This window comes from Amphibalanus amphitrite, unplaced genomic scaffold, assembly GCF_019059575.1.
Source record: "Amphibalanus amphitrite isolate SeventyFive unplaced genomic scaffold, NRLGWU_Aamphi_draft 001193F_arrow, whole genome shotgun sequence".
NCBI classification, from domain to species: domain Eukaryota; kingdom Metazoa; phylum Arthropoda; class Thecostraca; order Balanomorpha; family Balanidae; genus Amphibalanus; species Amphibalanus amphitrite.
In genome coordinates, this window is record NW_024882687.1 from 131,574 (window position 1) to 154,207 (window position 22,634).

Consider the following 22,634-nt stretch of genomic DNA (forward strand, 5'->3'; position numbering starts at 1 on the left):
AACGGTGGCGGAAAGGAATCGGTCAGCTTGAAACCAACGGACCGATCAGCAATTGGAAATGGTTGTGTAATTACTTTTGAACAAGAGAGAAATCAAACAGCAAGAAAATCAACTCATTAATCAACCATTTGAGGATCTACCAGCCGAAAACACTCACCTGAGGTTGTCCCAGAGCACGGCGCAGGTCGGCAACAATCTCGGAAAGAAAAACACCCCCGATGAAAGAAATTTTATTAAACAATATTTTTTTTGAAAACATACTCCCCACCGCTTCCGGACCCCCTGGGGGCACAATCACAAAGTCACCAAAACTACTTCGTAAATGTTCAAATGGTTGCTAAATTCGAATTCAGCTCCAAAAACTAGCCTAGAAACATGTAAAACTCGAAAAAGTGAACCGAGGTCACCCGAGGTCACCAAAGGTCAATGACCTGACCTGACCTTCAGGTGACCTTGACACCCACCCTAATGTATGGGAGAAACATCAAATCACATGTTTGAACGTTTGAAACCACGAGAAGCTTGCAAACGCGCGGCTAATGCGAGCCGACATACGCGAAATCGCGATTCCGGCCAAACATGGTCTCGGAAAAGAGGTCACAGGTCAAAGGTCATTTGGGTCAGGGTCATGAAATTTTCAGGGTGATGTAAAATTGATCAATGCGAGGGTACTGAAAGTTTCGTCGCGATCGGCCGCTTTTTACGCGAGTTATTCGCGAAAAAACATGGGGGGGTCCATCCGACCCCCCCCCCCTACACATGCGAGGGTTAACCCTCGCCCGTATTTGTGTTTTTCCAGCTGCGAACGTATAAGGGGGGGGGGGGTCCGTTGGACCCCCTTGCCGTTTCGCCCCTGATCGAGCTAGAGCTTCGCGGAAAAAACGAGCGTGTTGCCCGTGACGAGAGGAAGCCGATGATACCCAATTTTAAGGTCCTAGGTCATTGGTTGACCTTGCAGGTCAGGTCAATGAGCCCAAAGGCGGGAAAATCGGGGCCTGTTAGAACGTCGTTAAGTGTGGCTGCTATGGGGTTTTTCGGGGTGCTGATCACGAATATCATGTTAGTTTTGATCACAGAATGTCTTCATGTATTTAGGCCAGGTCGGGTCAGGTCAGGTCAGGTCAACCAGTAAGGGTATTCGTAGTAGGTGGCAACCGCCTCTGACAGCTTCGTAACATGTTACGAAGGCACCCAAACTACTTTGTAAATGTTCATATGGTTGCTAAATTCGAATTCAGCTCCAAAAACTGGCCTAGAAACATGTAAAACTCGAAAAAGTGAACCGAGGTCATCAAAGGTCAATGACCTGACCTGACCTTCAGGTGACCTTGACACCCACCCTAATGCATGGGGGCAACATCATATCACATGTTTGAACGCTTGAAACCACGAAAAGACTGCAAACGCGCGGCTAATGCGAGCCGACATACGCCGAATCGCGATTCCAGCCAAACATGGTCTCGAAAAGTAGGTCACAGGTCAAAGGTCATTTGGGTCAGGGTCATGAAATTTTCAGGGTAGGTGTGAAATTGATAAACGCGAGGGTACTGAAAGTTTCGTCGCGATCGGCCGCTTTTTACGCGAGTTATTCGCGAAAAACCATGGGGGGGGTCCGTTCGACCCCCCCCCCCCTATACGGGCGAGGGTTAAGGTCAATGGCGATTCGATAACGTTACAAAAATGCAGTCCCTTACACACCACGGTCGAACATAGGTTTTGAAAGTCAACTCCACTCTCCTCAATGAACATTGAAGACTTGCAGAGTCAGTTGAATATAATGACACATTTCGTCAGAATGTCTCCGCTTAGAGGCGCAGTAGTCACGGTCCACCCGTCCCGACAGAATACGCCTGCCCACATCCGTTCCAGAACCGCCCTCAGACAATGCAGCTCAAACTGCGGCTCAAACTGCGGCTCAAACTCTGAGCCTCTGTGTCTCTGAGTTGGCGCGTGACGGACGGACGAACAACTTGGGTCAACAGGCGTCGAGAGTTCCAGAGGACCACCGCTAAGTTGCAGAAAACCAACAGCTACTCTTTTCTAACCGAAAGTTTTTGTTGTAAAAGGAAGCATCGAGGAACTGTTATCGTAGATCACCAGCAAATACGCAGTTGACAAGCAGGTTGCCCTGATGGATTCCGGGCGAATTCTGATGCATCAGGAAGCATTTAATCAATATTTTCTTCGCGTTGATGGACAGGTTCTGCACTTATACACTTGCAACGCGTCACAAAAGTCGAATCGCTAAAAGCTGCAATTGTGTGTTGGCAGACTAGCATTCAGCTAAATCGCGCGTCCGCGCGTTGAAGGTTTCTTAACTGCCAACTTAACTTAACTGCTCTTTTCTCCTGTAAGCGAGGCTCTAATACAACCTTCTGGCCTCTAACCATGATATATGGATGTTTGAAGTGTCGTATCTTGTGGTAATAAAATCATCGGAAGGCCTCGATTGTTTTGCCTCCTTTCAATTCATTTGGACTTGGGTGGCAAGTTTCCTTTTGCTCGAGCGCTTCCTTTTTGGGCTAAACCAATTACGTGTCTCTAACCAATGTGTTTACCACGCCTTCCATTCGCCACTGTATAGCAGCGCTGGTTCGATTGTAGTCAAACTAACAGCCTGTTTAAAATGCCACTGGCGGAACTCGTTCCAAACAGAACAATGACAGAAACTAAGAGCTGAGCCAAACATGCGTTTTTTTTTTAGTAGAGTGCCATCAGTATACCATTCTGATCTCACTGTCGTTTCTGTCCTTTGTTGTCAAATAAAAAGCAGGTAAAAAGGTCCAATTATTCAAATTCAGATATCGTAAGTTTCTTCATCCTATGCCATTTCCTGTTAAATGGCCTTTTATCGAATTGGGCTTGTTTCCCATAGATACTTTTTCCCCTACGGACTACGACTCATTTAGGTAAAAGTAGGTATCTATGTCTTTTTTTATTTCTATCATACCTGTTGGCGCAGCGTATCCGGCGCCGATACTTCGGCTGACTGATCCTCGGAAGTGGAAGAACCAGCGGTTTACAACGAACGAGTTTGTTTGTGTATTGTGGAACCAGCCGGCTCAGCTTTGGCTCAGCTGACCGTGTCATTCCGCAAAATGTCTTTGTTTGCTTAGTTAGTTTAGTTATGTGTTATTTTGAAAGATTTTGTCAACGGCTAAATTAAATAATTATAGTGGACAGGGCAGAACCTCGGTGAGTAATTTCATATACTTGCCTATCTACTACTGTTACGTTCCATATCCTCGGCGTTACGTTCCATATCCTCAGTAATTGTCAGTATTTGTGTCAGAATTTGTTATGACGAATGCTTGTTTACTTTTGTGTTTTGCTTTGTTTCAGAAACCACTTTTACACTCTCACTCGATCATGTTCAGTTCAAATATATCGTCAAGTTCATTTCAAATAAATCACAAGTGATGAGTCGGTGCGTTTAGAGATCTGACCGTCTAAGAATTGGAAGAACAGAAAGGTAGCCGGCGACAACAGTTTCGAGGGTTCACCTACATTGAGGTATGGACAAAATGGAGACATTATACAAACTCACTGTTCATGAGCTAAAAAATGAGCTGTCAAGAAGGGGCAGAGCCTGCAAGGGTATTAAGAAAGACGTTTTAGTGAGTCGCTTGAAAGATGTTTTGGAATCGGGAGGCACTACCGTGGCTGATTTTCTCACTGAGTTCAATGCATCAAAGGCTGCTGATCTTGCTGAATTTACCCGTGGCCTCACCAGTAGATCTAGAGATAATTTAGGATTTAATACTGTAGCTCCAGAGAAAGACTGTGCTCCTGATAAGCCCTGCAAGGATGCTGGTATAAATGTCAATGACAGTCAGGAGGCTGCTGAGGCTCAGGGGTTTGACACGAGAGATGACAACCACAAACGAGCTGCGTCTGAGGTAGCCAGCTCTATTGTGTCAATCGGGTCTACCTCATCGAGGCACTCCTCTTGTTCGCGCGCTTCTGTGTCGTCACTGAGGGCAAGGGAGCAGGCGAGGAAGGCAGGTCTCCGGGCAAGGATCGACATGCTGAAGGAGAAGCAGAAGTTGGAGGAGCAAGCAGTGGCGCAAGCAGTGGCAATGAAAATGAAGAAGGAAGAATTTAAGCTACGCATGGAAATCGCAGAGGCTGAAGCAAGGGAGCAGGTCTTTGCCGAAGAAGAAACGTCGGTCGATGCAAGAACAAGTCAACCACATCTGGTAAGGTCTGCATCACTCATAAGCCATGCAGCATATGACAACGAACTTGAAGAGAGTACAGCCATAGTGGCATGCAAGGAAGAAGCTAGAAGGTGGGATGTAGAAGAAGAAGAAGAGGCCAGAGAAAACAATTCTCCCAAGAATGATGACAGGGAAGGAGACACGCTGAAGGAAGCTGGAGAAGAAAGAAGCATGGATCAACGACAGGTGAGCAGTGAGACGTACCAACATGTCGACACCACACAGGCACTCCTGACCCACCTCCAGAGAGGACAGTTACCGAATGTCGAAATTCCAGTGTTTAGCGGAGAGATAACAAAATACCGATCCTTCATCCGGGCCTTTGAAAGTCGCATTTTGTCGAAAACCGAAGATGACGAGGAGAAGCTGTTTTTCCTTGACCAGTACACCCGAGGAAAACCACGAGACGTTATAAGAGGCTGTTTGCACATGTCACCTGGTGCAGGATATCGGGAAGCTAGACGGCTGCTAGAGCAGAGGTATGGAGACGACGACTCTATCACGAATGCATTCGTCGACATGCTCATGGAGTGGCCCCTGGTGAAGCCTGGGGACGTAGAGAGCTTGGATAGATTCGCATTGACGCTCAGGTCCTGCCATAACGCAATGGGTGGAATCACATCAGAAGGAAGGGAAACCGACCACCCGAAGACGATGCGGAGAATACTTGGGAAACTTCCGTATCAGCTGCAAGACCAGTGGCGCCGTTTGGCTGACAGGATTCAAGAGGAAGAGAGGAGAAGGGCTAGGTTTGAAGACATCGTCAACTTCGTGGAAAAGGAAGTAAGAATACAAACCAATCCAATGTTTGGACGTCAACACAACAGCAAGAGCGGTGAGCTTGACGGTTCACGGAAGAACGTTCAAACTGTGTCGGCGACAGTCGTCGGAGCAGATTCTGGACGTCATCAGACCTCGCGAGTGTGCTTGTTCTGCTCCAGAGACCATTGGCTAGACCAGTGTGATGACCTTAGAACTTTGGCGCCTCATGAGAAGAACAAATTCATCAGAGAGAAGGGTCTTTGTTATGGGTGCTTGGGCAAGGGCCACCTGGTTAAGGAATGCGCAAAAAGAAGAACATGCACGATCTGCAAGATGCGGCATCCTACAGTGATGCACAACAGATCACCGTCATTGCCTGGTGCAAGCAATGATAATGACAACCACGAGGGAAACATCAGTCGGGACAACTCCAGTGCCAGCCAGTTGGTAACAAACGGCAGGGTAAAGCTAGACAGCGCTTTAAGGGCTAGCGCTGAGTCAACATCCACCATGATGGCAGTACTACCGGTAAAACTGCTCTGTTCGGATCACAGCAGTTCTGTGGAGACTTACGCATTTTTTGACAATGGAAGTTCGGCAACCTTCTGTTCGGAGTCTCTATTGAAGCAACTGAAAGCCGAGAGTAAAGAGATCAGGCTGTCGATGACTACTGCGTCCGTCGATAATCAGCAGCTGAACAGCCGTGTGGTCAGGGGCCTTGCGATTTCGGACATGAATGGCGATATCTGCATTCAGCTGCCTCCGACATACACCCTCAAATCCATTCCCGTGAAGTCAGGAGACATGGCATCGAACGACGAGCTGAAGCAGTGGACTTACCTGCAGGACATCCAGCTGACAAGAATCGACGCTGAGGTTGGCCTGTTGATTGGTAGCAACTGTCCTGAAGTGCTCCAGCCCCTGGAGGTGAGGCGTAGTGAAAATGGTGGACCATTTGCTGTTCGTACTGCGCTTGGATGGGTCATCCAGGGTCCAAGGCGAGGCTACCAAGCGGAGGCCGAGGGAGTGAAAGTAAACCGCATTCAAGCCGCTAGGGAAAATTCAGATCTGCATCGTAGCTTCATCGATCTTTACAATCAGGACTTTAGAGATCATGGCAGCTCTGTAGAGGTGGGTCTGTCCAGGGAAGACCAGTTGTGGCTGAAAGAGGTGGAGAATGGAGTGCGGCACGTGAACGGACGCTATGAAATTCCACTTCCACTTCGGAATGCAGGTGCCTTTCCCAGCAATAAACAACAAGCGGAGCGTCGTGCAGAGGGTCTGAGGAAGCGGATGCTCCAGAGCGAGAAATATCTGACTGACTACAAGAAGTTCGTGAATGAGCTGGTTGAAAGGGATTATGCAGAGAAGGTGTCTAAAGAAAATAGGGGTGCGCACTTGGGAAGAACGTGGTACATGCCGCACCATGGCGTCTATCATCCCATGAAGCCGCAGAAGATTAGAGTTGTATATGACTGTTCTGCGAGCTATAAGGGCGTGTCGCTGAACGACAGGCTTCTGCAAGGACCCAATTTGACAAGTTCGTTAGTTGGAGTACTCTTAAGATTTCGCCAAGAACCGTTTGCCCTCATGGGAGACGTGGAGAAGATGTTTTACCAAGTCCGTGTACCTGTCCAGGACAGGAGTCTGCTTCGATTCCTTTGGTGGGCTGAAGGGGATTTGTCTCAACAGCTGGAGGAATACCAGATGAACGTCCATCTGTTTGGAGCAGCTTCATCACCATCATGCGCAAACTTCGCACTACGAAGAACAGCCCAGGACTTTGGTGATCTGTATCGACCTGATGTGGCAAGGTGCATAGAGAGGAATTTCTATGTAGATGATTTTCTGAAATCTGCCGCAACTGAAGACGAAGCAGCTGACATCGCGCTACAGGTTCGTGATTGTTGTGCCAGAGGAGGCTTCAATTTGACTGGGTTTGTAAGCAACAGTGAGAAGGTCATGTCGCGTCTCCCGCAGGCAGATTGTGCACTGACTCGCACAATGAGCCTCTCTTGTGGTACGCCATCTTCACAGAGGGCACTCGGAGTGCAATGGGACATCATCAATGACACCATGAGTTTTCGTGTCGAGGTTGATCCAGGACCACCTACGAGAAGAGGAATCTTGTCTACCGTCAGCGCCGCCTATGATCCTTTGGGATTAGGTGCTCCATTCATTTTGCCAGCGAAGTTCATCCTCCAGGACCTGTGTCGTCTTAACTTGGGATGGGATGACAATATCCCTGAAGAGCATGCTGAGAGATGGACGCAATGGTGCAACGACCTGAAGGAGCTGAAACAGTTCAGTGTGAGCAGGAGTCTGTCACCTGCTGACTGCAAGGCGGTGAGTCGTCAGTTGCACCACTTTGCGGACGCCAGTGAGAGAGGATACGGCACTGTCAGTTACATCAGACTGGTGGACGAAGAGGGGAAGATTCGCACGTATTTGCTGATGAGCAAAGCAAGAGTGGCACCGTTAAAAGTATGCACTATCCCTCGGCTCGAACTCTCCGCAGCTGCCCTAGCCGTTCAGATGAACACCCTGTTGCTATCGGAACTCGAAGTACCGATGGACGCCGTCTTCTTCTGGACAGATAGCATCTCAACCCTCAGATATATACAGAATAAGACCTCGAGGTTTCAAACCTTCGTGGCGAACCGCCTCTCGATCATACATGCTGGCTCGAATCCCGATCAGTGGAAGTACGTGCCGTCATCTCTCAATCCTGCTGACGACGTGTCACGTGGTCTCACGGCGCGACAGTTCCTCGACTCCAAACGTTGGACTGATGGCCCTGAGTTCCTCAGCGGGCAGATACACGTCTGGCCTGATCAAACCAGCGCACTGCAATCAGTAGAAGGCGAAGAACCCGAAGAGATCAAGAAAGTGACGGTGAATGCTGCTCGTGTAGATGAAGACGATCCTACCTCACAGCTTCTGAACAGATTTTCAGATTGGCACAGGCTAAAAAAGGCAGTTGGATGGCTGCTTCGAATCAGAGCTACGCTTCTCATCCGAGCGAAAACGAGAAAGAAGTTAAATGATGGCACGGAAGACGTGCAGAGCAAAAACGTTTCTGCGCGCCTCACTGTGCGCGACCTTCAGGACGCAGAATCTGCAATCATCAGATTCGTACAGCGACGGGTCTTCCCTGAGGAGTTGACCAGAACTCATGTGAAGAAAGGCAGCCCTCTGTATCGCCTTAGTCCACTCGTAGTCGATGGGACTCTGACCGTCGGAGGTCGTCTGAAGAACAGTGGGCTTTCAGATCTGGTGAAACATCCAAAGATTCTTCCCAAGCAAGGCCACGTCACAGACCTGATCATCCGTGACATGCACGAAAGAACTGGTCATCAGGGACGGGAACATGTTCTGGCGGCCTTGCGCTGCGAGTATTGGATTGTGAGCGGGAACACAGCTGTCCGCAGAGTTCTGTCCCAGTGTGTTGGGTGCCGGAAACGACAGGCTGGCGTCGTCACCCAGGTGATGTCTGATCTACCAGAGGAACGTGTAACCCCAAACGAACCTCCTTTTACGCGTGTTGGTACTGACTACTTCGGGCCATTTTTCACAAGAAGCGGCAGGAAGCAGATGAAGAGATACGGCGTGCTGTTCACTTGTCTCACAACCCGCGCTGTGCATATCGAGATTGCTGACAGCCTGGACATCAGCTCCTTCATCAGTGCACTGCGTCGCTTCCAGGCAAGACGAGGTCAAGTCAGGCATATCCGCTCTGACAACGGAACTAACTTCATCGGCTCCGATCGAGAACTGCAAGAAGCGGTAAAGAACCTGAACAGAGACCAGGTTCACGAATTTTTGTTGAAAAGAGGCATCAAATGGGTATTCAACGCGCCAGGCGCTTCGCATCATGGGGGTGTGTGGGAGCGGCTTATCAGAACTTTCAGAAAGATATTAGGCGCGCTTCTCAAAGAGCAGACCCTGACTGATGAGTCACTCCGTACGCTGACGTGTGAAGTCGAGGCTGTGATGAACAGTCGACCCTTGACACCAGTTTCCAGCGATCCAGCAGATCCGGAACCACTGACGCCGAACCATCTGCTGCTGCTCCAAGGATGTGCTGAACCCTGTGGCGTGTTTGATGAGCAGGACACGTACTCCAGACGACGGTGGCGCCAGGTGCAGTACCTGGCAGACGTTTTCTGGAGACGCTGGATGGCAGAATATCTGCCTCAGCTGCAGAAAAGACAAAAGTGGATGAAGGTCAAGAGGAATCTGTCTGTCGGCGACCTGGTCTTGATCGTCGATCTGAATCTACCCCGACCACAGTGGCCTCTGGGTCGGGTGACTGAAGTGTTCCCAGATGCACAGGGTCAAGTCAGGACTGTGACAGCTAAGACCGCCAGATCTGTATTCAAGCGGCCCATCTCCAAACTGGTACTGGTGCAGGAAGCGATTGTGTGAGCGCCGGACGTCCTTACCTGCCCTTGTTGTTGAACCTGTGTTGGTTCAAGGGGGAGGGTGTTGGCGCAGCGTATCCGGCGCCGATACTTCGGCTGACTGATCCTCGGAAGTGGAAGAACCAGCGGTTTACAACGAACGAGTTTGTTTGTGTATTGTGGAACCAGCCGGCTCAGCTTTGGCTCAGCTGACCGTGTCATTCCGCAAAATGTCTTTGTTTGCTTAGTTAGTTTAGTTATGTGTTATTTTGAAAGATTTTGTCAACGGCTAAATTAAATAATTATAGTGGACAGGGCAGAACCTCGGTGAGTAATTTCATATACTTGCCTATCTACTACTGTTACGTTCCATATCCTCGGCGTTACGTTCCATATCCTCAGTAATTGTCAGTATTTGTGTCAGAATTTGTTATGACGAATGCTTGTTTACTTTTGTGTTTTGCTTTGTTTCAGAAACCACTTTTACACTCTCACTCGATCATGTTCAGTTCAAATATATCGTCAAGTTCATTTCAAATAAATCACAAGTGATGAGTCGGTGCGTTTAGAGATCTGACCGTCTAAGAATTGGAAGAACAGAAAGGTAGCCGGCGACAACAATACCTTTTAAACTAATAAGCTGAGTATGTTACAAGTATTACCGATCTGACAATTCTTTCAGTTGTTTATGTCAAGCTTCGACCCTATATCTTTTTCTTCCGATTCTTTCTTTCTCGCCAATCCGTAAATGGGGCCCACGGGAGGCATTTCCATTCGGAGTCCACCCATCGCACCCATTCCACTTTCGCGCTGTATTTATAGTTACCGTTTCCCATTATCAAACAAAACGTTCCGCGTCCTTTGAATTTCGGCGGGCGCGTGCTGTGATTGTTTCTCGCATCCGTTCAGTAATTAATTCAGACGATCCTCGTGCGCCAGGCTAAATTCAGAGCCCTTCCGTTTAAACGGATACAGCGTAGTGGCGCCAACACGCGGGATTATCTCGGCATTTCTGGTTTCGACGGAGTGGAAGCCGGTCTCTGCTAGCGGGGGTGTTGCTGTGTGTTTGTGAAATGCAATCTGTTTGATGTACTGGCGACTATGTTGTGGTGGGACCAAATCAGAGCATGAATTAGCGACGGGGTTGAATAAAACGGTAGCAAGTCGGCGAGCAGCATATTACTGAAATAAGAACTTAGTTACCGATAAAATTCGTATGCAAAGAGTCGTTATGGTGGTTCACCACAAATAAATCGTGAACTTTTTTCGCTACCACTCCAGGTTTTTTTGTTTCCTACAAAACGAGATTTCTGAAGACTGAGAGTGTAAGATAAGTATACACAGCTTTGAGGTTGTACTGGCTTGTAAAATCATTTCAATTTCATTGTAACTTGAAGTCACATGTTTCAAACATTGATTTTGTTTTGAAAATGTCGTTGAATCAAAATGCCAAACCAAAATATGCTGCATGCTCTCACTGCAACCTGAATGAAACCGGACACAGGGGGAGGGCAAAATCCGCAGGCTCGTGGAAGTCCTGAAAACTCTCCTATAATAGCTGTGCTCCGAGTTGCCGGTTGATGTGTTTATCTCCCAGTCCACCTGAAGTAAACGATCTTTCCCTCGCTTCTCGACGCTAAAAATTCAGGCGTGCTCGACCATATCAACTTCCCAATGTCAGGGCCACCTAACGGTATCGTATATTTCGGAGACTGACGACACCTAAGGCCGAGCGTCGACCATCGCGGTCTCTTCAATATGGAGGCTCCCGTGCCGCTCGGTAGGCCGAGGCACTGCTTCGGGTCTCTTCAGCATGGAATATAAATTCTCCCTCTTGCTTCTAAGTCTCCGTCCCTGTCGCTATCTATTCAGTATTGGGTCGCGATCCTGCGACTTCACGTGGTAGCTATAAAATCCGTTCTGCCCTGAGGCAGTCGCAGCGTAGCCAATCAGAGAAGAGGATCACTCCATGGCCCGAGCGACCGACCAGTAAGGTGTCATGGCCCACGGACCCACCTGTGACGTAGATATGGATCGGCCAATCAGAGAACACCAGGAAAGGCATGAACACCAATCGTCTTCCTAGCTTTTAACCCGGCAGTTGCTGGGGTATTTCGCCACCCACCGTTTGCTGGGGGGGGGGGGGGCGTTAAACGCCCCCAGCCGATAACTCGAGAACCAATAGGCGCAGCGAAACGCACGAGGCGGCAAACGAAAGAACGCGACGAGACGCTTTAGATGAGTACTTTAAAGTTAAATTTTGAGGTCACAGGTCGGGTCAAGGTCAGGTCAAACACCTGAAATCGGGCTTTCAGTAGCATGGACTTCAGGACTTCGCAATGGGCGCCTCTCGTCATAAACTCTGTCAAAACGGTGCACAATCCATCATATAAGGCCTACAAGAGTGTCAGCTCCATGTAGGGGTCAGTCAAGCATAGGTCAGGGTCAAGGTCAGGTCAACCCGGTAGGCACATATCCTCGAAAATCAAAACTGATATTCGCAGCCTGTGACACATGTTTTATGGGTAATTTGGGGCGTAGAACACGATGGTGACATTCATATTATCATATGTGTACGTGTTTGGCTAAAAAAGTTCAATTTAAGAAATGCATGTATCATGGTCGTGAAGTAGTCACGAGAAATTGCCAAGATTCAGTTCAAGATTTTGGAAAATGCGGAACGATAATCAATAATCGAAGATATCCATTTGATTGTTCATGGTATTGGCAGTCTAATGGCGTTTAAGGCATGTCTGTATGTCTATTTTGTGATTTTATATGATTTTTTGAACATATGCCGTTTTTGGTCGAAAAGTCAGAAATCATGACGTCACTAAAACCTCGATATCTCAAAAATTTTCCGACCGATTTTTTTGAAACTTTGTCACAATAAACTTCAATCAATTCCCTACAGGTACCCAAAATTTGAGGCGCGCCGTTTTTATGCTATGGCCCGGCGAAAAAAGTGGGGGCGTTTAACCCCCCCCCCCCCCCCCCAGCAACTCGCGGGTTAAAGCAGATGCCTCCATTTCGTGAGAAAATAAATGCCTCAGGGTCGAGTGATTGGGCTGGGCTGTCACTCTCGAACAAATTGCTGTGTCATAAAATCATTTTAGGCATCAGGCTGCAGTGGCTACCAAGGTGGTCGACGTCATTGAATGAAACACAAGGGATCCGGTGAAACACGCACCTAAACATGTAGGTACACGTGCCATTTTTGGGTGACAATGGATGGTCAAATTTTCATTTTCTGCGACTTCTTGAATCGTCCAATACCAAACTATTAGCACAAAAAAGCAAGAAGCTCGGCGTCGTGTTCACAAAATATAAGTCTAAATGTGCCTCTTTTTGACCCTACCCTCACCGAATTTATCGATTGTCTTCATGCCGAGGCTGAGGGGGAGAGTTGTTGGACCACTACCCGTTTTACCCCGAACCTCTTCAGAAGAAGCATGCAACGTTAAAAACGCAGCGAGTGTAGGTATCTGATTATCAGATGTCACTTCAACCGGTGCCGTCTGAGGTCCGGTCAAACGCCCCAAAGGTGGGGTTTCGTGTTTTGGCGAATGCCCTTGCCAAACATGATCGCAGAGCCTATATTTGGGCCAAATCGTGTTCGTCATGCGCTCAGACGGATCGAATAATGTACGATTTGTTCGGAAGAGGTTAATTTAGAGTGCTGACATCAGGTCAAGGTCAGGTCGGAGCCACTCAGGTCACGAAGCTGATCCAAGGAGGTCTTTTCTTCCAACCTTTTCGATTTGGTCGCCGTCTTCCCGAGTCCGTCGGTGGCTTCCCCGACTGACTCGCTAGCTCAAGTATCGACGGAAACCTCCGATGACCTTAGTGCCACCATCACGCCGTGGAAGTCCTGTCACCAGAATAATCGCAGTCAACTTTATCAACACAGTCTTCGCCGACTGCGTTTCGAGGCCAATAATGTAGAAACCAAGAAACTTGCAGTTTTTTACCCTTGACTTGACGTTGACTTGGCTGTGACCTTCTAAAGATTGTTTTGCTCCAAAGCGTTCGTCTTGTTGAAAGCGTTCGACTGCCGTTTTCCTCGTCTTTCTACGACCATTGGTTCGGAAGTTGGACAACCGGTGGGCGAAACTTGCCCACCCGAGCAGGGCGCATATGACTGAATACTGAATTGCCCAGCGGGGTGCGAATTAGCGCTCCGTTGAGGGGGCTGGAACGCCACCCTCCCCACCCTTTTATGTCAATATTTTCTGAAGCATTGCAGATATCGTCATCAAGCTATTGAGGACCAATCCGGGCGTCAATTTTACACCTTGAGGCCAAAAAGATTTTAAGGAGGTTTGATAGGTTGGCCACAAATGACATCAGAATGACGCCATGCTGTCATTTTAGACCCAAAAAAGTTTTGCGGGAAGAGCTGTTTCTGTTATGCCTGTTATGTTCGCAATAAACCTGGTGTCAAAATAGCCATTTTCACGACGGGCTATCTGGCGAATGCACAAAAACTGACTGACTAACCCGATCTCTGAGACAGAAAATACAGGGTGTCCCAAAAATAATGTCACACCTTTCCAGCGTCAATTGCATGAAAATAACAAGCATGAGATGTGCGCTTTTTCTTACATATGCATCCCACCTTCTCCCTGATACGGGTAAGCAATAAGCATGCTGTCCGAGACATCAGACATCAACATGTCCAGCTTCTGTGGACTGATCCTGGACCAGACAAATCGAACGTTCCTGGTCAGCGTGCATTCAGGTTGTCCTGGCACCATTTTGTTCACCTCTTGAAGGACGATCGCCCTAAGATTTTCGATCGGCGACAGGTCATGGCTATTCCCCGCCCATTTGTCCTCCCAGAATGCTGGGAAGTGCGACCTGGACCAGTCCTGTGTCGTTCTAGCTCGATGAGCCGCGGCGCCGACCTGTTGAAAGATGGCCCTGGACATGTTTAACAGAAGTTTTCGACTGGAGACGTGATTTGGTGGGGTTCAGCTTTATAGACAACCTCAGTTACCGATGGATTTTCGACTTGGAGACTGGATGACTGTTGGCAGTCAGCCTCCTTGCCAGTTTCCTTGTGGATTGGCCCATCTTTAGCACCGCGCTTCGCGATGACGATTTGCGCTACCCGGCTGGCGGAAGTCTTCCTGCCGCGACCTAGCTTGTTCTCAGGCATCTATCCGCTTCTGTCGCGTGACAATCAGCGCCAAATCGTGCAGGAGCTCATGCCCAGTGCCTCGGTGACCTGGCTGTGGGTCATGCCGCCGGCAACCATGCCGACTGCCCCGCTACGGGACGAGTTGCTCTGCAGTTTTGCCATCCTGGACACCTGGTCCGCGCGTGCTGGGTACTGCCCCGGAAATGACCTCCGTACACCCCTTGACCGGTCAGGCTCGTAATAATTCGAAGTCACGTGACTAGAATGTAGCAAATATGGTCTGGAAGCCAGTAGCGGTGAAATTATATTGATATTGCGCCATAGAAGGCAAAATAAAGGTTGTGGGAGGGTCTGACATTAATTTTGGGACACCCTGTATTGATATATTCACAATTCACATGAATTTATTTCAATGTTGTATTGAAAAATAATGTTTGATAACTAGATAAATAAGGGAAGGGACATATCAGTCATACAGCGACCCAAGCTGAAAACTACTGAGAATGAGTTATGGACCTAAATTGAACAAATCGTACCAAACGGAGTGTAATCGCCACGCCGATTGTGGATTGCTCTTGATCGTCAATACATACATACATACATACATACAACGAATACCTAACTGATAACAGTGCGAAGACGCGTGTTATTATGTGCCTTTTTTAGCGTATTACAGAAAAGAGGCACCACCGAGATTCGAACTCGGGATCTCCTGTTTACTAGACAGGCGCTTTAACCAACTAAGCCATGGCGCCGCCGCACATACGGAGGAAATCGTAAATTGTTAATTTAATGCAGCAACTTCAGCAGCAAAAAATAAAACATTTTACAATTTTTCATATTATCCAAATACATCCATGCAAATCCATCTTCTGATCCCCATGACCTTGCATCCAAGTGGAAATCAGTCCTATATGCACTGGACAGCTAAATAGCAGCTTTCCTCTGACGTTGCGCGACATCTATCTCCGAAACATTGCTGCACTAGCGCCACCTGCCCAGCAGCTTGAGCTCCAGCCTCCATAAAGCAATCCACCTCAGATTCGACTTTTGAGCAAACTTGAGGTGACCTTGCAACGCAAAATCAGAATAAATCACAGCTCAATGTGTGCGCCCTTGGTAGATAAAAGAGTTAAAAAGGTTGGTAAAGCGATTATTCCGTAGCAAGATCTCGCCGGACGGCTGCAGCGCTTGGCGGCCCGTCGCCCTCCCTCCAAACCCTCCCAATGGCCGTGCACATCTCATGACGTCACAGTCGATGACGTAGCACCTAGCGCGGCGCTGATTGGGCCGAACGCTCCAGAGTTGACTGGCGACTTCGTGAGAGGGAGGGTCACGACGCGAGCCTCTCTGAGTTTTCTACCGGCCTGTGGAGGTGCGATCGGTGAGGTTTATCAACGTGTGCGAGCATGGACGGCCATAGTCGATCTGGTGCGTTCAGAGAGGAAGGTGGACAAGAGAGTGGCGATCCATTCGATCGGATGCGACATTTTGGGAGCATGGGAAGAGGAGCAGACATGTTTTCGCCGTGGGGAGGATTCGCACACGGCAACACCGGCGATTCTTGGTCCATGGTAAGTTCCATGTCCTGCTACTTTTGTCCTACTTCAATTTCAGTTTAACTTGGTTTATGTGGTTTCTAGGTTTGGGTGGGTTGGCGGTCATGACGTGACACGTCCTTGAAATGCCCCTGTAAAATCGATAAATTCTATCGATCGTTAACCGTAGTCGATGCACGGGTTTTGGGTCATTTGCTGGCCTCTGCTGGTGCCAGAAAATGTTAAATAGTTAGCTAGAGCTCGTCTCACTGCCCTTACATCGCTGGTTGATGCCCCACCTCGTTTCAGTCTGATTCAGATGAGCTTTACTGAAAGCGACTTTTGCGACCGGTATTTTGATTTGTTTCGACACTTCAGAGTGTCAAAATTTCACGCAATTTACCCTGGTCAAAATTGGGCATGAAATTTACCTTTCTTTAATTTCACGGTCTTGTGGCAGTGGGTAACTCAATGAATATCGTCGATTTTGGTTGTCTGGCCTCATAGGTAACTAGCATAGGTAACTCGTGTCATCATGGACACGAGTACGTTTGCCACGTGCATTTTATGTGGTCACGAAAAGCGATCAGCATATTTAGGGACCCCGCCCGTTTTCCCTTGCACCCGTCGGCAATCGAACGCGGTGTTTGGCCGCCGGTTGACCCCGTTTGCAGTTCCCCCAATTTTCGCCCGGCCGCGGGCGTTGGTCGGTGGCCGCCGGCCGGCGTGCCTGTGACGTAACAGTGTGACGTCACGTTCACACAGCCGCCGGTGTTGATTGGCACCGTGCCAGCACCTGTTCGGCCGGTGCACTGGGGTGACAGAGCTCACTGTTTGCCGGCCAAAACTACGAGCCGGAATCAATCTTGGTTTAATCGGTGTAATTGAAAAATGAAAGCATTCGGCCAAAATTCAGCCACGGAGCGTATTCTGGGACTGTGAAAATGTCCAGAAATTCCTTGGCTTTCCTGGTAAACACTTGCCCATTTCTATCAGGCATTGCCCGCTCTACGAAGCCTGTTGTGCCCTAATTTGAACAACTGTCTCCCAGCCGTGGGCACGCCAGTCGTCTGTACTCTCCTTTACGCCCAAGATTCTTTCGGCACGCCCACAACCACTGACCGGAGAGCCAGATGGTCCGGCTTTGTGACCCGCCGGGCCGAGTAACGGTCTCCCGCCCCTGCCTCCGCGTGCCACGGGATAGAGGGCAGAGGCCGATAGGTGTGGTCAGTGTGGGCGGTCTATCATCAGTGATCAGAGTTAGAAATCCACTGGGGTAGAGCCCAAAAGGATTGTCTTATTTGCCGGCGCAGGAGTGAACGGTGTGGCCGTGCAGTGACAGCGACTGGTTCGGGTAGTGAGACGAGTCTCTATGCACCAGCTAACACAGACCGGGGCAAAGGTGCGGCTATAATATAAATTCCTGTCAAAAAGCAATTCATCTGTTAGGCACTAGGTTTGGTATTAGGGTTGATTGCTAGCAATGGGCCGTTTCCAAGTCGTCTACTTCCCTGACTGATCAATTCATACTCCTGTTAGTACTTCGACCCATGAGTCTGACCTCTCTTTTTTCTCTGTCCACAGGATGATCCGATGGAGGGCATGGAGTCGATGCGTCCCCGACAGCGGCCCAAGTTCAGCAGTGCCACCACTATGATGGGCCCTCGCCCGTTCCGGAGGGAGCGACGAGCCTCGGCGGGCACCCCGGACCAGGCAGCTGCCGCGGCGGAGAGCGGCGGTATGGGCCGGGAGCGCATCATTCCTATCCAGGTGGAGCGGGATGAGGCTGACTCGAGGGCTGCCCAACAGCAGCAGGTCCCTCAGCAGCCTCAGCAGGCCGCTCAGCCTCAGCAGCAGGCCTCGCCCCGCCAGCAGCGGCCCTACGTCCGACGGGGCACCCTCGACACGCCCGTCTCGTCGCTGCAGACGGAGGAACTCCAGCGGGACGCTCGCGCCCGCAGCGCTCCGCCAGAAGCCGAGCCGGCCGCCGCCGCCGCGCGCGTGCCTCCGCTGAACGTACAGGCTGCCGCGGCGGCTGCCACGCCGCACAAGCCAAACTACTTCAACTCGTCGCCAAAGCCGTTCTCGGCTCAGCAGAAGCCGTTCCAGTCGCCGACGTTTGGGGCGCAGGGACAGATTCCCATTCCTGTGCGGGTGGAGAGGGGACGGGGGCAGCAGCAGCACCCTCAGCATCCTCACCAGCAGCAGCAGCAGCATCAGCATCCTCAGCAGCAGCAGCAGCAGCCTCAGCCGCCAGAGCAGCCCAAGCAGCCTCCGCCACCTCCGCCCAAACCAAAGTCGCCTAAAGAGCGGGCTATGGAGGCGATCAGTGCCGTACAGGAGCGTGTAGCAGAGCTCGGGGCTGAAGTCGAGGCCTTCAACGGCCAGCGCGGAGAGAAACAGCATCTCTATCTCGACGAGATGCTGACCCGCGAGCTGCTGAAGTTGGATAATGTGGAAGCCAATGGGGATGAGGAGATTCGCACGACGCGAAAACAGACCATCATGAGTATCCAGAAGTGTCTGGCGCAGTTGGAAGCGAAGGTGACTACTCCGGAGGAGGCTGCTGCCAAGGCGGCGGCGGCGGCAGAGGAGGGAGAGGGACCGGGGGAGGGAGAGGCTCCGATGGAGGCAGAGGAGCAGCCAGTAGAGGGCGGAGAGAGCGCCGCTGAAGTGGAGATGAAACCTGCCGAGGAGGCTCCGTCCGCGCCGCCGGCAGCTCAGGAAGGCGAGGCGATGGAGGCGGCCCCCGAGTCCGCGGCAGCCGAGCAGCCCCAGCCTGCCGCTCCCGCTCAGGAAAACGTCCCGTCCCCCGCTGCGCCCCTCGAGGGGGAATCCCCGGCCACTGCGACTGAGGCTCCCCCAGCCGCGGCCCCTGAGGCGCACGCTCCCGCCGCTGATAGCGCCCCTGTAACTCCGGCTGCCCCGGACGCGGCGGCTCCGGCTTCTCCGGCCGCGCAGAGCTAGCCTCCGGACCGCGCTAGGGAAGCTCTGTTGTATGACCGGGCGCGGGCTGGCGCCGGTTCGTTGGACGCCGGCCAGGCGGCGTATTTTTAGCGTCCCGGCCCGCCCGACCGACCCACTGAGGTTGGTTAGACCGGCGGCGAAGGAGGGATTCCCAAGCTAGGCGCTGCCAGCCGCCCACCGAGCCAGCTAGTGGGCCCACGTAGGCCCCGCGTGGGTCCTGCCAGTGATGTCACCATCGTGAAAGGGCCGCAGAAGCCGGCATACGGCGTTCGTCTGCGCAAAAGCGGCTATCTGTGTCTGCACAGTTTACTGTTATCAAGGCGAGCAGATGCTGCAATTCTAGTCGCGGGGCGACTTTGGTGCCCGCATAACTCTTCACAGGCTGTTAGCATTGAAGAAGACTAAGGAATGTGTGACTAGGGATGCTGTGAAGACTAAGGGATGAATGACTAGAGATTTTGAGGACTAAGGAATGAGTGAAAAGGATTGGCTTGGGAATGGTGTACTTTTGTATGATGTGCTGGTTGCGGTATGCGACTTATAGCCAGTAGGAATGTCTCATGGATGGACGAAGTATAGGGCGAGATAAAGGCTGTCTCTATTATGCCTGTGTTGTGTTGGAAAATGGTTGTGTTGTCCGTTTCGAGTCCTGTTTGTGGGCTGTGCCTAGCACAGGCGGTGATACATGTCTTGAAATCACCTCGATTTTCCTATGTTATCGCTATCATATCGTGTGATGTTGATAATACGAATAAATGCTTCGCTACTCAAGAGCTTTATAGTTTTATGGGTGAGATTTTGCACTGGGAATCGATAGTTGTGACATTTGTTAATCGATAGCGTTATCAGTCATACCCGATTGAACATAAAAGTATAACTGTTTACAACAGCTTTTCTAAAATAGACCCTAGCACCTTCGTTCTGCGGAGTATGGAGAAGAATTGGGGCGGGCGTCCACGCACAGACCACATTTGCTAGAACATTCCATTTTACAGTTCACTGCAAATGATCGGACGAACCCGCTGACCGTTCAAGACAAAAATACATTTTCCCGACCGTTCCAAGCTGCGCTGGCGTGCACAGAAAGCTGCCGTGCACGACATAAATAAAGAACCCGTTCTGTCTTCTGTGAACCCGGGTATGAGTCACTATACATCACGTGGCTACAACACCCGAGACCGGCTCTGAAGCGTTCCCGTCAGTCAGTCTGTCTGTCTGGCGATCAGCTGACTGGTTACATCGGGTAGAGCTGCCGTTTTTGGGGCGTCGTACCCCCCCCCCCCCCCCCCTGGTGCGATCCGTTCGGCAGTGTCTGACGGGCACTGTTCCCAGCACGCGACCAAGGCCGAACCAAACCACGCCGATCACATCATCCTGTGACGTCACGTTACGTCACAGAACGATGACATCACGGGTCGGCGTTGGCTTATTTGGAGGTCGAGGATAGGGTGAATAGGTCAAAAACGCCCCCCTTAAGCGCGAAACCTTCTGACACTCAACCCAACACAGATTACTTAAACCTTTGGGCACCATCATGTAGCTCATTCTTTTTACTACGCTTTGAGACCAAGAAAAGACACCTGCGTGTGGTATTTAACCCCCCAAAAAGGTTTCCGCATACCCTTACAAAAGGGCGTTTTGCCCCATACCCTGGGTAATACGCCCACACCCATGTGCAAAGCGCCCCCACCCCATCCATCAACAGAAAATGATGAACATGGCAGAACTTGACGTCATTCTGACGTCATTTGTGGTCAACCTATCATAGCCTTTGGAATAAAATTTTGTTGCAATGTGTAAAATGGATGCCCGGAGGAGTCCTGAAAGTTTGGTGACGATATCTGCAGTCGTTTAGGATATATCAGCAAAAAAAGGACAGGGAGAGGCCTTTTCGGCCCCGACCTACAGGGCGCTACCCTGCACTCTCACCACCGTGCAAAACGCCCCCCTTTCAGAAAACTGGGGGCGTCTTGCCCCATGCATCGAGTAGGCGTCTTGCCCCATCCACTCCATTTCCGGTCAACAAAATATTGACAAAAAACGCGCCGCTAACGCCGCAGCATAATACATTCACCAGATTGACAATAAAACGCAGTTTTGAGTGATGTGCACAATAGCAAGTTTTGTGATATAAAGAGGGCATCAAAATATTAGGAATCTTCTGTAAAAACAACAAAAACCACACCCAAAACCAACATCAGCACCCACCCACGCTGCTCCTCAAGACGCAGAACCGAAAATAGAGACCTACGTAAACAAGCAGCTGACTGTTCTGAAAGACAGGATAAAACACCTATCCGTCGATAAGAAATACGATTTTTTTAGGGGAGGCGTTTAACCCAGGGGTGCGTTTTCCCCACAGTTACCCTACACAGCTGCCTAAAACAGCGTGATGTCAATTGAGGGGCGGGTGAAACGGGTGAAACTGCGATGAGATCATCGTTGTACAATGTAACCACTACGATCGCTTCTCACATGTCTGTGACTATCGGTTCGAGGAGAATGTCTGGTGGCACCGCTTTCTAAATCGATGGGAGCATTCAAAGCAGCTCCTTTTGGTGGTTTTTCTCCAAACAAAAGGCGTTGAGACTTGAGTGAATCTGTAGGGGCTATCCTACACACAGCTCCTCTGCAGCCTGCATAGTGCATATTGCATTATTGATTATGCGACCATTCCTGAAAACGGCCCGATACCCAGCAAGGCTCTATATATGTCCCAGCTCTGCCGTCCATGTCGTGAGTTTTGACTGTAGTAGTACTTTCAGCACAGCTTATATATGCAATATGGACATGTATATGGACATGTCGGGCCTTTTCTGGAGGAGACGGGGTGAGTGGCAGTCGCTGAGTCACGGAGCGGTCGAGCATGACTCACGCTCTGACTCAGTACTTCTGTAAGATCTCTGGGGCTATATTGGGCTAAACATACAAAACAGGGTATTCGTTGGAAAAAATTACGATGTTCAGTCGAGTAGTAACGTTGAGGCCACATTAGTTCAACGCAAAGTCTTAACATACAACACGGCAGGGCCTCGGCTAAGGAATTTTGACTGGTGGGCCACTTGGGCAGCGACATGGACTGACCTTCGTAGTCATAGCCCCCCCCCCCCCAATTTTCGATTTCTCCCCAGATTTCGGCCACTTTATTCTGCAAAAAAAAACGTCAGGATGGTATTAAAAAATGTAAAAAAACGGGGCTCGACCCCCCCCCCCCCCCCGACTCTTCAGAGAGAGGAGAGAGAAGGGACCCACAACCCTCTCAGCGGTGATACTCCGGCAGTGCACATAAAATCGCACAAGTATGCACAAAATATTGACGCAGATTATGAAACTTTGGACGACAACTTACGGCCGGTCGGATGTTAAAAAGCAGCGAGCCCTGAGTGGATCGCTCGCCGACTAGTCGGAGATTCGGAAGCGGTCGGAAGAGATCGGGCGTTGTCGGGTGGATCGGGAGGAATTGTGAACAGCACGAGTGCAACTTTATACATAAAGTGGGTTGTAGCAGGAACCCCAAAAGAGGGTTGTAGCAGCAACCCCAACATCTCTGAAAATGATCATTAAGCCTATTGGTGTCGCATGGAAAAGAATTGACTCAAAA

At 50.1% G+C, this 22,634-nt stretch overlaps 2 protein-coding genes and 1 non-coding gene across 5 annotated transcripts; 2 read left to right on the top strand and 1 right to left on the bottom strand.

Moving 5' to 3' along the window:
* The first annotated feature begins 2,958 nt into the window (after window positions 1-2,958).
* Window positions 2,959-9,940, top strand: LOC122370999. 3 transcript variants are annotated; one of them, XR_006254651.1, is made up of 3 exons: window positions 2,959-3,195; window positions 3,343-3,513; window positions 9,860-9,940. XR_006254651.1 is itself a non-coding variant. In XM_043347031.1 (2 exons), exon 1 carries the CDS (start codon window positions 6,399-6,401, stop codon window positions 9,408-9,410), a length of 3,012 nt encoding a protein of 1,003 aa, XP_043202966.1. In that variant the 5' UTR covers window positions 6,304-6,398; the 3' UTR covers window positions 9,411-9,712; window positions 9,860-9,940. The 3 variants fall into 3 exon arrangements, 1 of the variants encoding a protein (XP_043202966.1); XR_006254652.1 differs by having other exon boundaries at window positions 2,959-3,513; XM_043347031.1 differs by lacking the exons at window positions 2,959-3,195; window positions 3,343-3,513 and adding an exon at window positions 6,304-9,712.
* Window positions 9,941-15,209: 5,269 nt separating this feature from the next.
* On the bottom strand, window positions 15,210-15,283 carry Trnat-agu. Its single transcript has one exon. It is a non-coding gene; the product is annotated as a tRNA-Thr (tRNA).
* Window positions 15,284-15,811: 528 nt separating this feature from the next.
* Window positions 15,812-19,804, top strand: LOC122371000 (BAG domain-containing protein Samui-like). Its single transcript, XM_043347032.1, has 2 exons — window positions 15,812-16,102; window positions 17,651-19,804. The coding sequence occupies exons 1-2, from the start codon at window positions 15,938-15,940 to the stop codon at window positions 19,031-19,033; spliced, it is 1,548 nt and encodes a 515-aa protein (XP_043202967.1). The 5' UTR covers window positions 15,812-15,937; the 3' UTR covers window positions 19,034-19,804.
* Window positions 19,805-22,634: the final 2,830 nt, after the last annotated feature.

Coding starts and splice junctions, on each gene's coding strand:
- LOC122370999 (XM_043347031.1), top strand. CDS start 6,399: ATGCCGCACCATGGCGTCTATCATCCCATGAAGCCGCAGAAGATTAGA.
- LOC122371000 (XM_043347032.1), top strand. CDS start 15,938: ATGGACGGCCATAGTCGATCTGGTGCGTTCAGAGAGGAAGGTGGACAA. Junction 16,103..17,650: donor CCGGCGATTCTTGGTCCATG/GTAAGTTCCATG, acceptor CTCTGTCCACAG/GATGATCCGATGGAGGGCAT.